General features: G+C 43.2%; 2 protein-coding genes across 2 annotated transcripts; both read left to right on the top strand.

Moving 5' to 3' along the window:
• The first annotated feature begins 329 nt into the window (after positions 1–329).
• sigmar1 (sigma non-opioid intracellular receptor 1) lies at positions 330–3,871 on the top strand. The gene is made up of 5 exons (XM_030085274.1): positions 330–522; positions 600–651; positions 1,153–1,301; positions 1,477–1,569; positions 1,663–3,871. Exons 1-5 carry the CDS (start codon positions 393–395, stop codon positions 1,890–1,892), a joined length of 654 nt encoding a protein of 217 aa, XP_029941134.1. The 5' UTR covers positions 330–392; the 3' UTR covers positions 1,893–3,871.
• A 559-nt stretch (positions 3,872–4,430) lies between these two features.
• Positions 4,431–10,781, top strand: katnal2 (katanin p60 subunit A-like 2). Its single transcript, XM_030085460.1, has 16 exons — positions 4,431–4,521; positions 5,750–5,820; positions 6,129–6,295; positions 6,464–6,500; positions 6,630–6,732; positions 6,813–6,914; positions 8,001–8,066; positions 8,167–8,244; positions 8,517–8,615; positions 9,431–9,494; positions 9,566–9,684; positions 9,766–9,857; positions 9,929–10,039; positions 10,120–10,282; positions 10,344–10,446; positions 10,521–10,781. Exons 1-16 carry the CDS (start codon positions 4,471–4,473, stop codon positions 10,655–10,657), a joined length of 1,563 nt encoding a protein of 520 aa, XP_029941320.1. The 5' UTR covers positions 4,431–4,470; the 3' UTR covers positions 10,658–10,781.
• Positions 10,782–10,788: the final 7 nt, after the last annotated feature.

Genomic DNA, 10,788 nt, shown 5'->3' with positions numbered 1-10,788 from the left:
TTGAGACAAATCAGTGAATTATAATACATCAGAAAAAAAAACAAAAGTAAGCAAATAAAAGTAAAAATGCTTAGATTATGAATATACGTGTTATCATAAAGCATAAGTATTTCAAATAAAAATTGGAAATGTTTAATTAAAAAAACCCTTCAAGAAATATACAAAAGAAATTAAATTGAAAAGAGGGGTTTTTATTCTTGACTGGCAACCCAGTAGATGCTGCTGAGAAGGCGACAACCTCGATCTATGATTGGCTGAGCCGCTAAGCCCCGCCCCCTGCTAACCAGGAAGAAGCGGAGTGTGCGCTTCACGCCTCCCCAGCCTGTTGACCCGTCTGCCTGCATGTGGCCGCTGCTCTAAAACTCTTGCTGAGGCCATTGTTCACCAGAAGGATGATTTTAAGATTGCTTGTGTTCCTCGCAGCCTCCGTCGTGGGCGTGCTGCTGCTGCGGCACTGGATGGCCTCAAAGCAGTATGTTTTCGACCAAGAAGACATTTCCAAACTGGCCAAACAGTACGCAGGTGAGCCAGCCAGCGAGAGCAAACCAGGTCAGGACTTGAAGTCTTCGAAACGGTCTGATTCCCCTGTCTGTTCTCAGGACAGGACCACGAGCAGGCTTTCCTGAAAGTGGTGGTTGAGCTGAGGAAAAGGTAAGAGCGACTTTTATTGTGCACGATGCTTATATCTGCAGCCAGGAGCGTTCATAGACACTGGGGGTTCTTATCTCTTCCAAACCACACAGCCTGGTGAAATCAGTGTCAGTGCTGTGAACCTCTCTGTGCACTGCAATGCTCAAGATCAGGGGTGTCAAACTGATTTTAGCTCAGGGGGAACATGCAGTCCAATTCCATCTTACTGATAGTCTCACCATAACTTTTAATTTTACTCTCCAAGGTTTTACTTTGTTGTCACGCTAACTATATGCTTTCAAAAACAACTGGTCATAAAAATGACTGTAGTCTCAACATAAAGTCATTTTCAGTTATGCAGAATACACTGAAATGTCTACAAAACATTACAACTGGAGCATTTTGTAACTTGTCAAACAGGAGCAGCTGTGGCTTCACATGGAATATGCCAACAAATAAAAAAAAAAACAGGAAGTCATGATGACAGCTTAACAATGCTACATTGTTTAAAACAAATGATAGGTATCCTGGACACATCCTGCCAGACGAAGACCTGCAGTGGGTGTTTGTGAATGCCGGAGGCTGGATGGGCTCCATGTGTCTGCTCCATGCTTCTCTCACTGAGTACTTACTGCTGTTCGGGACTGCAGTGGACACGGGAGGACACTCAGGTAAAGGAAGCTGAGGTCAACCTTAGATTTCCTGTTTCCATCAAACATTATAAATACTTCACCGTTGTTATGAGGTTTGTGTGTGTATTTGGGGAAACACTGTTGCAAGTTTCTAGACAGAAATGTGGAGCTGAAAGAAAATGCAGTCAGATTACAGTTGCTCTGCTGTCTTCAGGTCGCTACTGGGCTGAGATCTCTGACACCGTCATCTCTGGCACCTTCAGACAGTGGAAAGAGGGAACAACCAAAAGTGAAATCTACTATCCTGGTAAGCTGTTAACACTCGACTCGGCGCTTTTGAATTTTATTCATGTTTACGGTCTATTATTTCTTCCTCTACTTCCACACTTTTCCCCCACAGGCGACACCATTGTGCACGGTGTGGGAGAGGCCACGTCGGTGCAGTGGAGCGCAGGGACGTGGATGGTGGAGTACGGCAGAGGCTTCATCCCCTCCACGCTGGGCTTTGCTCTGGCAGACACGGTGTTCAGCACCCAGGACTTCGTCACCATGTTCTACATCTTGCGAGTGTACGCCAAGGCTCTGCTGCTGGAAGCCGGCACCATGCTCACGGAGGCGGGACTGTTTTAAGACACGGCAGCGATTCGGGTGCAAACGTAACATGCGTCACCCCAAAATTTTGCCATCTGAGGAGGGGGGGGGGGGGGGGATGATACGCTGATCAATTCAAAGTCAACATCTAAAATTTTCAGTGAGAGGTGATGCTATTTTAAAACTGCCCAAAATCACAAACCTCAGAAAGCATTTTTATTCTGATTCAACCTCCAGCGGAAATGGTCAAATCCTTAAACAACCAGCATCTTTACGTGTTAATGATCATATTATTTCAATATCATCCTCTAAGAATTGAGCTTTTACAGTTTGCCTCAGTAAATTTGAGATACCATTTTGACTAGTTTTTGGAATATTAACTTTTTTAGCAACATATCACAGTCACAGATAATTAGGTTGCTGATCTCGTACATTTGAAGTTCAGTGAACTACTTTTAAACATGCAATGCCTAATTTGACAAATTATTGCAAAGCCAAAGTTATGGTTTAATTCAGTGATGGCAGTTTCCCGTCTATATGCATGTGAAGTCTCTTTCAGTCTCTTCATTCACCACTGCACACTCTTTTGCACTATGGTTATTTGGGGGAAACGCTTAAAAATGAAAAGATGCACTAAGAAAAACCAGAAAATGCTCGTGTTATGTTTCATAGCGGGTTCTTGTAAGATGAGAAACAGGTGAAATTTTATTTTTCTAGTTTACTGTCTTGTGCTCATCTTCTTCAGGGTCTTAGTGCAGCAGCAAATTTTAAACAAAGGTAAAACTTTGAATTGTTTTTTTTTTTCTAACAATCCCACATCTGTGGACTTGATGTTCAAGATTAACCTTTTTACTGTCAAAGCAGGTTTATGTACAACAGCTAATCATATGTGTGGTTTCCAGAGTCTGTCTTTTTAAACTATTGATAGGAGAATTTACACCACATATTGCATGAATGAGGCAGTGCATTTTAAATTCAAGAAAAGCAAGAAGCTGTTTAGAGAAAATTACTGTTCTATACCTGAGGTCTCTGCTGTCCTGTGCTGTAATTGTCCCATTGTAGGTTAGTATGCAGCATGGATTCACTTCAGAGCAACTTTCAGCGCTCGACTCTCGCTTTAAGTGTAACTGAGTGGCAGAATAACGTGAGTGTGTCCAAGGAGTTTGTGTCTGTGTCGAGATTTTTTTTCTGAATGCCAAGAAAACATGCACAGAAGTAGTCATGCACATGAATGTTTGTATACATGTGCTGTTGATGGATGCAATATAAGTAACTCCAGATGCACACCCAAGCTATTCTGTTTCTTCATTATGGTGCTTTTCAAGATTGAAGTTTGCTCTGACCTCAACTTGTGGGAGAAGCTCCATTTTACCACATCTTACTGAGCAACAATGTAATTGTGTTATTTTTCACATCTATGTAAAACCAAATCCCTGCTGCCCAAGGTTTGTACCTGCAACGATAAAAAAAACCTCATATATGGACTGTTTGCTAAACTAATCAAGAACCACTTACAGTTTCCACTGAAGTAGGAATATGCTGCAGCAAGGTGCAGACGGGCGCTAATCGGTTTATTTTCCAGCAGCATCAGCAGTGAGCTCTCAGATGAATGCTGGAACTGTGAACAGATTATTGGAGCAGATGTGCAATTTATTGAAGGTACAGATTAAAACTGACAGTGCAAGAAAAATAAATGTTTTTGGAGTAAAATAGTTCTGGTCTGTTTTTATGAATTGTCACAAACACCAAAACAAGATCAGTCTGGAAGTGGTGTGAATTTTGTTTCTAAGATAAGGACGTGCAGTTGAGCGAGAGCATAATTTCAGCCCAAGGAATTTGGTGCAGGCCAAAGAGATTTGCACAACTACTGTGTTGGTGCAACTGGTTCGGTTGGTTGGTTGGCTCAAAACAAAAAAGTGGCCCGACGCCAAATCAAGTTGCTGACCCCTGATGTAGGATAAAGGCAGTAGAACTATGCATAAAGGCGGGCCACAACGAAGGGCTTCAAGCTGAACTAGCAAAGGATCGGTCTCTGTTCCGGGACCGTGAGCAATACCAGAGAAGCAAGAGACTTGAAATTTGGGTGAAAACGTTCCAGGTGTTGTTGCATGTAGCTGAATAAATGTAAACTTGAGTCTTTATTTGCTGTATGTTTCCTCTCTCCAGTCTAAGAATGTGCAGTGAGAATTAAGGCTTCAGCAGCCAAAATCTTACAATGCAAGTCAATGCATCTTACAATGCAACAAACGTGAAATCCCACATACATCATCAGGATTTCCGGTCCAGTATAGAGCAATTTGTTTCAGTCTCATAGTGATGTGAATGAAAAGTGAGCGATTATGTCAAGCATCTTAACTTGAGGTTTGATAACACTGGATTTGCCTCAAAAACACTTTACTGGGTAGATATATGTTCTTCATCATTACTTCTGATTAAAGAAAGAATTAACAAGAATATAAAAGGTAAAATCCGATGACTTTATTCAGAGCCATTCTTTGAATAATTATCTGCATTGTTCACATAAAGGTACGGTGGCCCGGAGGGGTCAACTGCAGCCTCACAAGGCGACTGCAGCAACCGACCAACACACAGACTCACGAAGTTTCCCACAGCCGTAATGGAACTTTCCTATCAATCGATAAAAATCGCCCATCAAGCCCGGGAGGCGGTGAGTGGACTGATGTTCGTGTTTGTTTTATTTTCTAACAACTTTCAGATGAAAACGACAGCGAGTTCTCAACTTCTAGCTTATGAAGGAGCATTTACAGCTTGAAGTGACAGGTATAGGTTAATAGTAAATATTATCTCTTGTGCGCGTGTATAACAAAGCAAAGTCCGTGGAATCATTCTCATATTTCGCATGTAGCCTGCCATGCTAGTTATACCTTCATTTAGTACAAAACTAATCCGCGTCCAGTGGTTGCCTGGTTACCGGTGTTTCGGATTAAGTGGTTTCCTTGTTTACTGATGATCGACTTTCTTTCGTGTCCGTCGTTGCTGCTAACATAACATCATATGATTAAACAAGAAGCACAAAAGGCATGACACTTTGAAATCATCTATGGGAATGCGATTAAATGTTCCTCAGCAGGACAGCCACGAATTTCTGCCGTTTTTAAAAATCTACTGTTACCGGCAGTAACGAGGGACATGACCGGAAGTGAGTCCAGTTAGCAGGAACACCAGTCAATCCGAAACACCTCCTGGTGACTTTTTTTTATGGTGCTTTAGTGCCCTCTGCTGGACACACGTGTCACTCCATCCCTCTCATAAAGCGCTCCTTTTCACTACAAATATCAAAACACTAAACCTTTCTCATTTACAAAGTTAAAGTTCGAGATATTTTATGTTTTGTGCATTAACAGAAACATCTCAAGTATTTTCGTTTGTTTTTTGTTTTTTTTTTTTGCAGTTTTTGTGAAAGCAAAAATAGAAAAATACACTCTCTGTAAATAGTGATCACAGTGTTTTTGTTTGGAAGGTGTAATATGTGTTGTTGTCATTATCTGGTTTCTGCACTTCATGTGATGTGGAACTCAACTCTGCTAATGCTTTCAGTTCTAGATATCAGCTAAAACAAAAAGAGAGAGACAGAGAAGAAGAATTATGACAATATTCCTGGCTACGGTCTAACTGTCTCACTTTTAATGTTTAAGTTTATTCACAACAAACCGAGGAACTCATACATTTGCTCATTGGTGCAGTGGTTGTTACTTTCATTTTATTGCTCGTGAGTTGAATGAATCCATAGAGAAGATGGATGGATTACACCACCTCTCCTTTCTGTTTAACAAGTCAAAGTGTTTATCTCATCATTACTGCGCATCATTGTACAACAGACATCAGTGCTGCCGGGCCTCAGGACTGATTTCAGTGTTGTTGTGCCAACTGTATAGGATGAACTGAAGACCGAGACGAGGAAGAAGAACCTCCTCATCCTGATTTATCACCACCTGCTCGAACAAGGGTCAGTTGGGAGTTTAGATTTGGATGTTATTTCTATTGTTGCATCGTAAATTTACATTGCACATTTGAGGAGGAATTCAAGTCAAGTTGCCACTTTGTATTGTATTCATAGTAACAAGCCCTCAAATGGTCAAGAGTGGTGTGTTTGTGTGTCTCTGTGAGCGAGAGAGTGAGAGAGAGAGAGAGACAAGCAATTCATCAAGAAAAGCCATTGAAAGTAAATCATCGGGGACAGCAGATGTCATTGACCTTGGCTATATTACTTTCTGATGTTCACGGGGTGTGTGGGGCTTTCTCCGGCTCCACCAGCTACGTGGCAACAGCTCTGGCCTTGGACCAGGAGACGAATGGAGGCGTGAGGAGGTTCGAGGTCTGTGACAACATCGATCTGGAGATGGTGTTGATGGAGTATGAGAGTTATCACTACGTCAAGTTCCAGAAGTATCCCAAACTCATCCGAAGAGGAGCAGAGTCGGGTACACACACATTTCCACAAGACTGAGCAACACTGAAGTTTTAGGCTTTGGGGGGGATCATTTTTATCGTAATCCTCTAAAAATCACTGCTTTGTGTGATACAGTGTAACAGTATCACACATATATCTTAATATATTACATGTTTATGTGTTGTTGTTGTGTGTGAAGGTGAAGGCAGACATGCAAAAAGTGGTGGAGTCAAGAGGTGAGTCAGTCCAGGTTTTAAATCTAACGTTTACTTTAATTTCACAACTATCGTCACACATCATCCTTAAATTACGCTGCAAAAAAAAATGGAGGTTTGATCAGTTCCTCATGTTGTTCTGATTCCCAGGAGTCCCTGTTCAGCTGTGAAGCCTCTTCCTAAGATCAGCCCGGCTACACGCCCTCAGTCTGGGAACGGATCCAAGAGGAAAATTGCAGTTCTCCATTCAAATGTGCAGCGAAAAACTTTAAGTATGAGTTTACTATTATATTCACACAATGGATTATGTTGACACTGAAACTCCCGTGACAGGAGCAGAGCGGCGTCCCCGTTCAGCCAGAGCTGACAGAGTTTGGTCTCAATGTGTCATCCCTGAGAAACGGACCGGCTGGGGAGGCCGTCAGCAACAGGAAGGTAATGCTGTTACCCAAAGATAAATTCAGTTCAAAAAAAGTCAGAAATCTATCAATGAGAATAAATACAAAAATACTGAGATGTGCAGTTAAAGCTGACCATGAAAAATAAGGGTTAAATGCAGATACATTTGTGGATGAATCACAAAAAAGACCTGAAAAATGAATGCAGCGACAGTCAGATGTAGGGATTTAAAAATTAAAATCATGCTTTAAATGCAGTCAGACATTCAAAATGTTTTGCTGAAAAACATACTTGAAATAATTTAATGTAAATGTGAAAAAGTAGGAATACATTTGAAGCACATTTTGTTATTCACCATATTCCCGATTTGTTTGTGCTTTTTTAAATATCCTTGTAAATAAATGCATTTTTTTTACATTTAATGAATGTATTTGTCAGTTCTTCTGACTCAGCAGTAGTTTTTTCCATAGCACTGTTACTCCATACATGAATCACACTTATCCTTATTATAAATTCCATTGATTTTTAATCACATGTTTCTCCCTTTTTATTTACTCATGAACTTTGTTCAATCTTTCAAATAAAATGGGATTATTCTACACTTGTTGCACATACATTTATCTTCTTAAATATTCACCTCTGTCTGAATATTTTATCCTTTTCAGGCTTTCACAATCGGCCACAACAGATCCTTCTTTTTATTTGCAACATGGTGCTTGTCTGGAAAAAAAAGGCAGAATCCATATTGAGAAAATAAAATAACAGTATGGAATAAAACACAACAGGGTTATATAAGTCTTCCAAATTTGTCTTTAATCATTTTTAGATAACTGGCACACAGTAAGTCTGAGGAGTCTGACGTTTTTCAGTATTTCTAACACCTGCTTCAGCTTCACATGTAAGATCTGCTCATACAGTCTAATCCTTCTAAGGATGTGTTGATGGGATGGATGGAGCTCACAAATTTAGTTTAGAATCCAGCAGGAAGGAAATAGAGCTTTGCTCCTGTATACTTATCATTAAAAGGGACAATGGTCCAGCGGGAGGACTCATTCAAGACAAGAAATCCAAATGAATGAGTGTCTGGGCTTCTTCTGAATGTGTGTGTTGTCTTGTGAGCAGACGACCGAGGGCAAAGCTTCGATGAACGACGCCGTCAGGAGAGAGGGCCTTGACTCAGACCATATGGTAACTAACTGCACAGCAGGACCAAAACACTGGAGAACTAAAGCTGTTACATTGCTTAAAGCGCCGTGCCTTTAACTGCAGCGATGCCTTTATGTTGCAGGAACGGCTGCTGAAGCCGCTCAGTGGCTTTTCGGGGATGAATGTTGAGATGAAGGAACTGGCCTCTATCATCAGCAGGGTACTACACACACACAAACACACAGATTTCCTTTTGACTTCAGTCACTGAAAATGATGTGAGGATGCTGACTGTGTCCACTAGAGAGCAATAAAGAGCTTCGTGATGAATAAATGGAGCTGTCCTATTAATGAAGGCCCAGGCTCTATCCATATCCCTTATCCAGTGTCTTACTCTAAAGGACACCTATTTACGCAAGCCTAATGTGTGTGTGTGTCTTGTCTACATGCATCCCTCACTCTGTGTTCTGTGTGTGTGTGTTTCCCCCTAAAGGACATCTATTTGCACAGCCCCAACGTGCGGTGGGAGGACATCATCGGTCTGGAGGATGCCAAGCGATTAGTCAAAGAGGCCGTCGTTTATCCCATTAAGGTGCGGCCGCTGCCCGAGCAAGCTGGTATTTCAGCGTCGCTCGCCCGTCTTCGATTCTGAATACATCTCCTTTAAAGGGCTTAAAGAGAAGGAGGGCAGCGGGGTCAGGCCAGTCTATTAGACTGACATTAAATCCATATCTGGGATAATACGCCAGCGCCCATACATAGATGGATAGACAGGACGAGAAGGGAGATAACACACACACGTGAAATGCCCTGCAGAATTTATTATACCACGTTCACACAATTTTGCCTGGGCGTGTAGATAAAAGCTGGCACACACACACACGCACGCAGAGAAAATACACACTTCTATCATCATCACCCAGACCTTTCTCATGGATATGATGACAACAAATCAGGTTGTCTGCATCCTCTTGACATTTACAGACAGAGATGAGGACTGATGTGTCTATCCTGCCTCCGGATCTTCGTGCCGCCCCGTTTTATTGAATAAAACTGTCCCTCCGCATCTCCACCGTCCCTAACTTTTGTCTCCATTATTATTCATTCTGCTTGGTATAAGGTCATCGTGGTGATTTGACTCGGCCTCCGCCTGCCACCGAAAATGCAGACTAATCTGCAGCGCGTGGTTTTCGCAGCGATGCATCAAATGTTGTCAGCTTTCCTTGCACACAGCTCAGCTGGTGAAATGCACGTTTGCAGTTTTGAAGATTTCCTCTATTGAACTTTTAGTTATCGGGTGTGTTGTTTTAAGTCAGACGGGTTTTATTGCCACGGAAGTTTCATTCAGATATTTCTCCCTGCTTTTCTCACTTCAGTTACACTCTTCTTTTCTCTCGCTCTCTATAGTATCCCCAGTTGTTTACAGGCATCCTGTCTCCATGGAAGGGCTTGCTGCTTTATGGTCCACCAGGTAAGGAAAATGTTCCCATCAGCACCCTGGACAGCGACGTCTCCTGTCAGATTTCTGATCATGTCACGCAGGCACGGGTAAGACGCTCCTGGCCAAGGCCGTGGCGACCGAGTGTAAGACTACCTTCTTCAACATCTCAGCCTCCAGCATCGTCAGCAAGTGGAGGGGAGACTCTGAGAAACTGGTCCGGGTGGGTTTCTCGCTTCGCTGGGATCAGAACAAACTGCTTCACGCTTCAGTTTGTATGTTCAACCGGTTCGTGTGTGAGCAGGTTCTGTTTGAGCTGGCCCGGTACCACGCGCCATCCACCATCTTCCTGGACGAGCTGGAGTCTGTGATGAGCCAGAGAGGGAGCGGGACGGGGTGAGCGCCTCTTCCAGGAAACACGATGCTTGGTTTGGAAAACAGTTTAAACACGAGTGTGTTTTTCTCAGAGGAGAGCATGAAGGAAGCCGCAGGATGAAGACGGAGCTGCTGGTGCAGATGGACGGCCTGGCCCGATCAGAGGACCTCGTGTTTGTACTCGCTGCCTCCAACCTGCCCTGGTAACATACCGACCACCTGGAGGAGTTTTTAAAACACAAATCTTCCTTTTACTTCTTTCCTGTTTCCACTCCTCTCTCAGGGAGCTTGACCACGCCATGCTGAGGAGGCTGGAGAAGAGGATCTTGGTTAGTCTTCCCTCCCTGCCGGCCCGTCAGGCCATGATCTCTCACTGGCTGCCTCCCGTCAGCTCTCCAGGAGGGGTGGAGCTCCGGACTGACCTGGACTATCAGCTGCTGTCAGAGGTGCGACGATCGCCTTGCTAAAACATTACTTCATTTTGACCACATTGTGTTTGTGTGTCAGGAGACCGAGGGCTACTCCGGCTCTGACGTCCGATTGGTGTGTAAAGAGGCGGCCATGAGGCCAGTTCGCAAGATCTTTGATGCCCTGGAGTCACACCAGGACGGTAGGACGACACACACACAGAAATACAGAGTTTATTGGAACGAGTCAAGCAAAACATCGTCTCTTTCACCACAGACACCGACATGCCCTCCATCCAGCTAGAAACTGTCACCTCAGCGGACTTCCTGGAAGTGATCGCACACACCAAACCCTCCGCCAGGAACCTGATGAGCAGATACACAGCCTGGGAGAGAGAGTACGAGTCCGTATGACTCTCTCACACACACACACACACCCATTGGTTCGGCTTGACACAAGAAGAGACCCAACAACACAATGTATCCAAAGAAAACGTCATCTCCCCTCCCGCCATTACATTTACTGAGAACATCAGTCAGTTTTC

Source organism: Salarias fasciatus (assembly GCF_902148845.1).
Source record: "Salarias fasciatus chromosome 7 unlocalized genomic scaffold, fSalaFa1.1 super_scaffold_4, whole genome shotgun sequence".
NCBI classification, from domain to species: domain Eukaryota; kingdom Metazoa; phylum Chordata; class Actinopteri; order Blenniiformes; family Blenniidae; genus Salarias; species Salarias fasciatus.
This window is presented reverse-complemented; position numbering and strand designations above follow the sequence as displayed.

Bases quoted from the DNA above. Each gene is read 5' to 3' on its own strand.
- sigmar1 (XM_030085274.1), top strand. From the start codon at position 393: ATGATTTTAAGATTGCTTGTGTTCCTCGCAGCCTCCGTCGTGGGCGTG. The intron at 652-1,152 runs GTAAGAGCGACT...AACAAATGATAG, and splicing joins GTGGTTGAGCTGAGGAAAAG to GTATCCTGGACACATCCTGC. The intron at 1,302-1,476 runs GTAAAGGAAGCT...TGCTGTCTTCAG, and splicing joins GGACACGGGAGGACACTCAG to GTCGCTACTGGGCTGAGATC.
- katnal2 (XM_030085460.1), top strand. From the start codon at position 4,471: ATGGAACTTTCCTATCAATCGATAAAAATCGCCCATCAAGCCCGGGAG. The intron at 6,296-6,463 runs GTACACACACAT...TTGTGTGTGAAG, and splicing joins CCGAAGAGGAGCAGAGTCGG to GTGAAGGCAGACATGCAAAA. The intron at 6,733-6,812 runs GTGCAGCGAAAA...CTCCCGTGACAG, and splicing joins TTGCAGTTCTCCATTCAAAT to GAGCAGAGCGGCGTCCCCGT.